Source organism: Seriola aureovittata, chromosome 5, assembly GCF_021018895.1.
Source record: "Seriola aureovittata isolate HTS-2021-v1 ecotype China chromosome 5, ASM2101889v1, whole genome shotgun sequence".
NCBI classification, from domain to species: domain Eukaryota; kingdom Metazoa; phylum Chordata; class Actinopteri; order Carangiformes; family Carangidae; genus Seriola; species Seriola aureovittata.
In genome coordinates, this window is record NC_079368.1 from 22,288,397 (window position 1) to 22,298,027 (window position 9,631).

The following is a 9,631-nucleotide window of genomic DNA, read 5'->3' on the forward strand; positions in this document are numbered from 1 at the left end:
TATGTATGTCTAACAGTTTGATCTAGGGCCAAACTTCCCCTTTGAATTAATCACATGCACTGGCATTATGTTTAACTACCTGTTATTCACAAATCAATAATACAGCAGAGTCAGAAAAAGTATAAGGAAAAAAACTTTTATTGTTTCACTCTTCATATCTGTACAAATACCATCAAACTTTGTATGTACATATGACATTTACATAAAAAATACAAAACTATATATTCATAACAGAATTTTGTATTTCTCTTGTGATGTTTGAAATAAAAATGCATTCTGAAAAAAACAAAAAAAAAAACAACAACAAAAAGAAACAAAGTGATGAAGTCTGATATAGTGTAGAGTACTGCAGTTCGTTAGTCCTATTTGAGCTCTGCGAGAGCAATATGGAACACATTGGCAAGAAGACAGCACACAAATGTTAATGGCACATTGTTTCCAAAATAATCAAGTATCATCCAAAACTTACCTCTGCTCTAATGTGGTGAGACAAAATTATTATTTTACTATTGAATGATGTCTAAAGTTGTCGTCTCCGTGTGGAAACAAATCTAAAGGGCTGTAACTGAGGAATAACCAAAGAATAAGAAAAGAAAAACAAATGGCTCTTTTTTTTCTCTTCCATTTCATCGTTTCATCCATTACATCACTGCTGTGTTGCATTCAATGCTCTTTTGCGAAACCATTGAGAGAATCCCTTTGGTCAGTTATTATGAGTTGTAAACAAACCAGAAACACTTTATGTACATAAAATGATTGATATATTCCCAATAAATAAACACACAGCCTAAACATGCATTTACGTATGTGTGACATAAACATCTGTGATAGAGATTTGACAGAAACAAGCAGATTTTTACAGCTCAGGGAATGCAATTTACAGCTTGTAGAGGACTTATACTTACACGGTAACATGACAAATAAATAACACTGCTTCTCTTTGGACAAATATATTTCTTCATGATAAAAAAAAAAAAGAAAGTAAAAGGAACAACATAAAAGGGGGAAATGAGTGGTAACACAAAATATCATGGTAGATAGTAAGCCTGACAATGTAAATGTATAAATTATAAAACACAAAAAAGTATAAATAAACATCTAGCAGACTGAACTATATGTATACTTCCTTTTTCTTTAAAAAATAAATAAGCATACACATAATGTACAGTATGGACATGATTCCTTGCCCTAGGACTGTTCCCCTAGTGATGAGAGCCTATCCATCCAGTATAGAAGATAAATGGACATAGGCCATGTAGTCTGAGTCCTCATCTTCCTCATCCTCCTCCTGGTCTTCTGTAATGGCTATATGGGAGAATATATGGTAGCTATTGTATGAATATGGACTACAACAGCGTAGAATATCACTGAATGTTCTCAACAAAAAAAAAACTCACAGCAAAGCCACTGGCACACAGCCTCCATTTTGTTTCTTTTTTTTTTTTTTTTTTTAGTCGTTTGAGTGTGTGTGCATATGTTTCTATTTATGTGTGTGTGTGTGTGCGTGTGTGTGTGTGAGTGTGAGTGAGGCATCAACAATTACTGTGGCATCCCCAATTATGCAACTTCCATTTACATAATCTAGCAAGTCAGGGCTGCAACAAGAGAAAAAAAGTGGGTTGATGGAAAAGAGGGGTGGATGGGAGTTTGAGGGAGGGGAAGGAGGTTACAAGGTGGGGGTGGGGGGGTTGGTTGGCGGGTATTTTGGGGGGGGGGGGGGGGGGGGGGGGGCGACTGGGGACTGGGGCTGATGGTTCCAGTGGCTCGGGTCTCTTTTGGGCAGATTCCTGAAAGCAGACACACATAACACAGAAAAGTGCTCTTGTGTTCTTGGATTTGCTAGTTTCTTTGTTCTGATCATTGTTTTAACTTCTGGCTCAAACTTACAGGGAGGGAGGACTCTGTGTCACAGCCTGGACTTAGCAAGCAGGTCAGAGATCATCAACACAGTTCTGAGGTATTTTCTTTTCTTTTTACAGAAGAGATTTACATTGGACACATAAAAAAAAAGCACACAAGCAAGAGCAAGAGTGACAATACAAAAAGAAAAAAAAAAAACAGGCAGTCCCTCATCAATCCATATGGATTTGTAATTTATGATACATATTCTGATAGACAACACATTCACTGGAAACAGCACAGACAATAAAGGTTAGCTGATAAATGTTAGCTTTTCTCCTATTGAAGAGATGAGAAGTAAGAGAGCGTGGTTCTACAAGCTTCTTATGCTTATCCTGCACACTGTAAAGTATCACATTTATATTTAGCTCATGAGGTGATCATAAAGTTGGTCCCTTGGATTCCATCGCATACCTTAGGCACATCACATTAAGATATTTAGTCAGGAGAAAGAAACTAACAAGGAGACATTCTTCTACATTGCAACTTGGAATGTAAATTTGATACTTCCTTGTGGCTATAGTTAAAATTTTTTGATGGTTTACGCCCCAGATCGGTGAGCGCATGAGTGGCTCGCTCTGGTCTGCAGATAGGTAGTCTACGCGAATAACAACGTCAACATCCATCGTCGTCATCACTAACATGGCACCAATGTTACAATCACCTTATGCACATCATATGAGTATATGTTCTTATGGACATGTTGGCAGTGTGGTGTATGTCACAAGAGGCAGTGCATTTTGAATTGATTGATTACAGCCAAAAAGCAACAAAAAGAAAAACAATACAAGTACACCATTCCTATGAAATTAGCAATGTGACCATGGAATTTACAAGCTGTAAAGATATGACCACTATCATAAAAATAAACCGTTAATGATTAAAAACCTGCATGAGATTTAAGGCAACCTGCCCCTGCAGGTCACTAGCATGTCCATAAACTTAACTAGTTTTAAATATCAAGATTGTTCCACTGCAAACAAAATTAGTCTCCTTTATTATTAGTTGTGATGCTAATGAAGTTAACTTTCCCCAGACTCTTAGTTAGAGACTGCTGATATAGAATAGTGTTTTTTCATTCACCTTCCTGTTACTTTGTTTTGCAGAAGAATTGAAAAAAGTAAATTTAAAACAAAACGAAACAAGAACACAAGAACAAAAGCCAGCGACAAAGACAATGTCATGCAAGTTCTTCCATTCCCAAGTCCTTTCTGCTTGCTTAAGCTGTGCTTGGTGGTGTGGCTGGGGTGGGAGTTTGGGGAGAGTTGGGGTGGGGTGGGGGGGCACTTTCAGGGGGAGGTTTTTGTTGGGAAAGCAACATGGAATATTGTCTTTTGCTTGGAGAGGGGAGGGGGGGTGTTTTGTTTGCTTTTTTTTTCATATTTTGCTTTTGTTATTTACTTACAGTTGCAAGATCCCGAGTGCTTGACTTCCAGCAGCACACCCATAGAACAAGCAGCTTGCTTCATGGCACATTCACTGGGATATGTGGTGTTGTCGCTGGCACACACCGCCTCGTCCGTCCTGCTCTCCGGACAGGTCTCGTCACACAGTGAGCAGCGGCCCCGGCTCATTCGAGCATCCCACAGACACTTTTTCCCGACACTGCACTGGATGTCCTCACACGACTTGGCCTCTACAAAGAGAGAGGAAGAAATCAGCACAGAGGAAATCTTTGATTAGATGGATTATCATGAACGCTTTTCAAGCAGGATCAGATGACTGCTGAGTTTTTGAAGAACTAAGCTAGGAATAAAAACTAAATCCTATTTTATAGGCTTAGGTCTTGTGGCAGGGAACAAAAAGTCATGTTTTAATTAGCATTTTTAAGTCTACATGATTTAGATTGACTGCTTTCTGGATAAGAATCCATCTGACTCAAATATTAACTTGAAGCATGTCTTCATGGCCCCCAGCACTCCCCTGTTTTGCTCTCTTTCTCCCTCCCCCTCTCCTTCCCTCTCTCCCATATGGGATAGTGCTGCCAACATCAGGAAATAATAAGATGTCTATCATTTCTTGAGCAAACACAAGCAACTACCAAACTCCCTCCCTCTCTCTCTCTCTCTCTCTCTCTCTCTCTCTCTCTCTCTCTCTCTCTCTAAGACCCCCTCCTCAGTGGAATGTTGGCAAAAATGAACAGTGAAAAACTGCAGAGCTGGCCAGGAAGAAAATGCACTCAAATAATATTCAAAGTCAGTGACTGGAGGCGCTGCACAGGGAGCAAAAGTCTCATGCTCTCATGTCTCTAGCTGCAGACTTACTGATGCATTTTCCCTCATACGCCACTCCAATAGATCTGCCGAGGAGACAGGTAGCTCTTCTCAGGTGACACGCGCTGGCATAGATGATCCCGTCGTTTCCACACAGGTACTGCTCGGGCGACGTCACCTCGGGGCAAATCCGATTACACGTCACACAATATGCGTTATTTGTCTGGTCCACGACGCATGTGGAGCTGCCGGGGCACAAGACGTCACGGCACGTTTCTGTCGAGACAAAGAAACGAGGAAGATTTTGTTCAAACTGGCGTGAAATGAAAGAAAAAATTACAACAACCCGTTGGATTCTTGGCACGTGCAGCTTTAAAACACGTGGAATCTAATAAGTGGGTGGAATTAGAGATAATATATACTTACTCTTGCACTTCCCCTGGTACTGCACGTCCAGGTCGGGGTGGCCTTTGCATTTCGCCTTCAGCAGTGCGCATTCGTCTTTGTAGGTCTTTCCATCTGAGCCGCAGACCGGTCCTTTCCAGGTGATGTTGGAGCAGTCTGGTGCGCACACGCAGCGTGGCTTACTTCTTCTGTTCATCTTGCACCTCTTTCCAGGCCCACAGTCAACATTATCACAGGTTTCTAAAATAAAAGGTCTGTGTTAGGTGATGCTGATGAGGCTTTTGGCCCTTTGCGTAAAATCACTCTGGCGCATAAAGTGCACACTAAAGAGATCATTTACGCACTTTGCTGTGCGTAAATCAGATCATCGCTAGGATTTATGAAACGAAATGACTTGGGATGTTTATTGTGAGAAAACGAAGGGAAATGAGTGCACCTCCACCTTTGCAAGGTATGCAATTGGGGGCTCCGCCATTGAAGATCATCCACCTAAAGAGCGTGCTGTTAGGGACGTCCTCCTCGGTCCAGGACGTCCCCAGTCTTCCACTACGACAGCACTCCTCCCTGCTCATTCCCGGCATGTAGAGCACCTGGCACCTCCCGTTCTTCCCCTGCTGCAACCAGCAGTTCCCAGCTGTAAACAGAAAAAACACAAGACAACCTCAAATGTCGCATGTTGAACGCTTGAAAACCGCTGACCCAGACGCACTAGACACTCACGCAGCCCGTATTATCCGAGACGCTCCCTCCCTCCCCTTTCGCCCTCCCGGCAGTATTTTGTCTGATTTTTTTTTTTTTTTTTTTTTTTGCAGACTGTTAACACTTGCCTATCCCATCTGTGACTGACAGCCCTTACAATGCAGCCACAAACCAAAAAAGTAATAAGAATCTTTCGAGGGGGGCTGTGGGGTTGCCCCTTATCCCCCAGTCTCCTTGTTATCACTGGACAGAAAGTGGAGCGTCTAGACATAGCAGCCAATCTCCCTCAGAAAACCACGGTCTTTAGGTAACAAGGCTAAACACACCACCGTCTCCAACGCCTCAGAACAATATCCCAGACATACACCCACCAAACAATGCCTTATTTACCAAGAAACCAGAGTAAAGTTCATTTTAAACATATGCAAATAAAAAACTGAGTCGTTATCCTAAATCTATGGCACAAAAATATCCTTTGATCCAGACAAGAGCAGAATCTCTAAACCGACACAGACACACATGACATGAAGTGTCTATGAACTGGTTTGTTTCTTAAATTGAAGAGATAATTCCATTGTATCTATTTGAACTATAAGATCCCAAACAAAGAGCGGTAGGTGCAAAAGTCTGTAGTTGTACTATGTTTTGTAATAACAAAAGAAGACACTAACAAAAAAGCATTTTTGTACACAATGCTGAATGGTTGCGTGTGGTAAATTTATAAATAACACGCTCATAAACTCACAGTGGACATTCTGAAGTTTGTTCCAGGTTAGACGACAACACCGCGAGACAGTAAATGCTCATACAAAAGTATCAGAATATGCTCAGATATTGTGGGAAGCTGACGCTGCCACCAACACGGCGTGGTGGCTTAAGTGTGTGCGCCTGGCGAGGGCTGCAAAACTTGCCATAGTCTCACTTTGAAGTGTCCCATATGGCACCTGTTTTATGGACACTTTACGCACGCACTGTCTGATGTAGAGAGAGTTTTATCAGCGGGGGGAAAAAAGGGTGCTCACTTTGAAAAGTTTGTCGGCTGGAGCAAGTAACCGACACTCGTGCGCGTTTTTGCGGCTGACAGCAGTCGAAGTTTCTCAAAAACGGAGAGGAATAAAAGAAAATTGATGAAGAGAAGCTTACCTTGAACTTTTTGATGTTCCATGAGGTGACAAAGCCATATGAAGAAGAGAAAAATGCCCGGGTGGAGGTGGTGTTTCAGCATCCTAAACATGATGGAGAGGCAAAGTGAACCACGTATTTGACACAGGCAGCGCAAAAGTAATCTGCTTAAGGTGGCAGTGTTGAATAAGTGTCAGTCTGAGAATGCAGCCTCTCTTTTTAAATCTATAAGGGGTCTCGGGTTGACTGTCTCTGGTGGGCGGTCTCCTCTTCTGTGGGGGTGGGGAGATTTTTTTTTTTCTTACCAAAGTTTTTTCAATCCTAATCAGGTGACATCGTTACAAGCAACTTTCTCTCGCCACAACAATTAAAGAATATGAAAGTGTGGATTTGGAATAAAACACCAAACTTGGGAATTTTGCGGTTTTTCAGTCTAACAAAGGAAAAAGACTAAATGTGGCAGTTGATATGAATTTGGTTGTGATGGAGAATATGGAGAATGTTATTAGTGTGTCACTTTAATCGTTTTAGTTTTTTCAAATCACATCGCATCAGTGTGGGGCGGACAGCTCGTTTTTACGCATGGCTTGGGTATGCGCCTTGAAAGCCATAATAATAATAATAGGCTAATAATAATAATAATAATAATAATAATAATAATAATAATAATGCAAATTTTTATTAATCTATCAAGACCTTTATTACTGTATAATCTAACAGGCCCACAGCCAACATACCTATGCGGGCATTCCATCAGTCCTTCAAATTAAGAGTACTAGGCTACTTGGCGGTAACTGATATTTTTTCCACCAACTGCAGGCAAAAGTGTAAATCTTTTGATGAGAGTTGCCTTTTGGAATATATCCCAGCCCAGACAATAATAGAATTCATAGTAGTCCGCAGCCGCACTGCTAATATTAGAACAGACAGTTGTTTGGGTTTCTCTCCCGGGTCAAGCTTTTAAATATAATCAAACCTGTTTCCGAAGAGGCTTCAGACAGAGGAACGGGGTGTTGCGTTTCATTGAATGAAACACACACACACACGCACGCACGCACGCACGTACACACCTCCACACATACACAAGGCTCTCCACTCACTGACGCACAGGCTGGACTCCTTCAGAAGTCCTTGCGCGACCTCTTCAGCGGAACTCTGGTTACAGCTCTCCAGAGCAAAGAGTAAAGTGTCTGAAGCGCGAACAAGACACCAGCGAGTTCATCATGTGTCAGGACGAGCAGAAGACACTGTCATCTCTCTGTTTATTTCAAGCGAAATACCACTAAGTATAAAGTTTATCTACAAAACATGAGCATACATATCCAATCAAAAACTCTACAATCTTCTTACATATTCACATCTGTAAGTGTGACTGAACCGGAACAGTTACTATAGCTGCCTTATATCAGTTTATGTAGTAGGCAAATATGCAACAAATATTATCCTAAAAGAAAAATAATTTTTCTCGTTTTTTGAGGTTTGTGCTGTTTCCATCTCAGGTTCAGGCTACAATTCTTGTTGATGTATTTTCATCCCAAACAGCACTGGGCAATTATTATTAATGGTATTATAAACAATCAGTAACACAAACGTCCAATGATTAGAGGCCATATCTGATACACAGGCAACAAAGAGGTTTTACAACAACATACATAAAATTTACCATGAAGAAAAAAATCACCATACAGACTAATACAAGCTACAAGCTTTTACCTGTTCTTCAGTAAAGGGAGACTGTTTGATCTCTAGTGCTAGATTTAGTTTGTTAGTGCATAAGGGAGCTTCTTGCAGTCTCATTTAAGGTGTGCCCTTTTTGTGATCCAGTGTTGGAGTTCATAGCGCTCAGATCAGACAGCTGCACTGAAGAAGAAGAAGAAGAAGAAGAAAATGAACTGCTTCCAAAATCTAATCAGCTATCACATCACATATTACCTTCTTTAAATCATGATCAGAAACAGCAATCAGTTGGAAAACACACAATCTACAATGCAACCAAATTAAATCAATACAAATGGTCCAAAATATCTGGAATATGGATTAAAGCAAATATTTTAACGATGATCTCCGGCACTTATCAACTATGTTTGATCCTATGGTGGCAAATATATATATATATATATATATATATATATATATATTTTGTCCTTCTATTGATCTTGTTAATAATATCAAGGAGTCACCATGTTCTGAACTTCCAGGGGCATCTGTGATTAGATTATTCCACAGAAGAAACGGCAGGAATTTAGAGTCTGTGATGACTATAATCAGTGTCATTCAAATAACACAGCATCATGACATTTTAGATCATCACATATTTGGACTGAAGACTGAACATTATAGCCATAATTTCTTGTGAAGAAGTAAACGTCTCTCAGTGTTCCTTCATGTAATGAAAGCCAAACAAGGTGTCTGTCATCAACAAAATGATCCGTTTGATGGACACATTTACACTCACACTTACATGCCACATTTGAGGAGGTTTACTCTTTTCCATGTCGCCCGTACATCTCTTAGTGAAACAAGAATCTGGCAAATTTCACAACAATTAAATGTGTCAAATTAGTGACCCCGCATGGCCATTTAGGCTATTTAGATTTCAAATGTATTTGTGACATTTCCCTCTTTCAACAAATCTGAAAAGGTTCACTTGATGTTGAGTTATGTTCGACAAATCACTCAAGTGTCTGGTATGATTTGTGAGATCAGTGTCTTTGAAGAGGTGAAGTTTCCAAAACACTTCCTGACATGCGAGTACATTTCTGCCCCGCTGTATCAACTTTAAAGTGTTGGCTGTTGTCCTGAAGCCATAAATGGCGTCAGCAGAGGGACGACCAGGGCTCCCTGTCCCCGGCTCTGAGCTGAATTAGGTTCAAACGAATGATTGGTGCTTTGCGACTTGAAGTAAAACCACTGCCATAGATTATGATATGGAACTGATGGGTTGCACAAACTCCTGATGCCATGAGGGGGATGACATTTATTCAGCTTTAATTTGATCCAGACTCCAGGCAGGAATTCTGTGCAGCTCCAGCTCTGCCAATCTAGTGTGAACATGCGTGACAAAATGTTTTTTATTAACGATTAAATCCAAGGAAAAATTCAGGGTCTAGCCTCCATCATAACAGCTCATCAGCGATTTATCAAGTTAATGACAATCCTCCTTAAAAGTCTGGAACCAGTGAGGATTACATTCAAGATTTTGCAATTGGTTTCACTAGGAGCAAACAAAGGCAATTCCTTATCAAATCATTTGTTATGACATCATTTTAGATTCACAAGAACATTGCAGCAAT

At 40.6% G+C, this 9,631-nt stretch overlaps 1 protein-coding gene across 2 annotated transcripts; it reads right to left on the reverse strand.

Annotated features, from left to right (window-relative positions):
- Positions 1–120: 120 nt before the first annotated feature.
- Positions 121–6,680, reverse strand: fsta (follistatin a). Of its 2 annotated transcripts, none has more exons than XM_056377465.1 (6): positions 6,360–6,680; positions 4,954–5,151; positions 4,539–4,757; positions 4,164–4,388; positions 3,305–3,535; positions 121–1,305 (listed from the first exon to the last, which is right to left on the reverse strand). In XM_056377465.1, the coding sequence occupies exons 1-6, from the start codon at positions 6,448–6,450 to the stop codon at positions 1,217–1,219; spliced, it is 1,053 nt and encodes a 350-aa protein (XP_056233440.1). In that variant the 5' UTR covers positions 6,451–6,680; the 3' UTR covers positions 121–1,216. The 2 variants fall into 2 exon arrangements, with proteins under 2 accessions (XP_056233440.1, XP_056233441.1); XM_056377466.1 differs by having other exon boundaries at positions 4,960–5,151; positions 6,360–6,679.
- Positions 6,681–9,631: the final 2,951 nt, after the last annotated feature.

Coding starts and splice junctions, on each gene's coding strand:
- fsta (XM_056377465.1), bottom strand. CDS start 6,450: ATGTTTAGGATGCTGAAACACCACCTCCACCCGGGCATTTTTCTCTTC. Junction 5,152..6,359: donor GGAACATCAAAAAGTTCAAG/GTAAGCTTCTCT, acceptor TTCTGTTTACAG/CTGGGAACTGCTGGTTGCAG. Junction 4,758..4,953: donor CATACCTTGCAAAGGTGGAG/GTGCACTCATTT, acceptor CTTTTATTTTAG/AAACCTGTGATAATGTTGAC.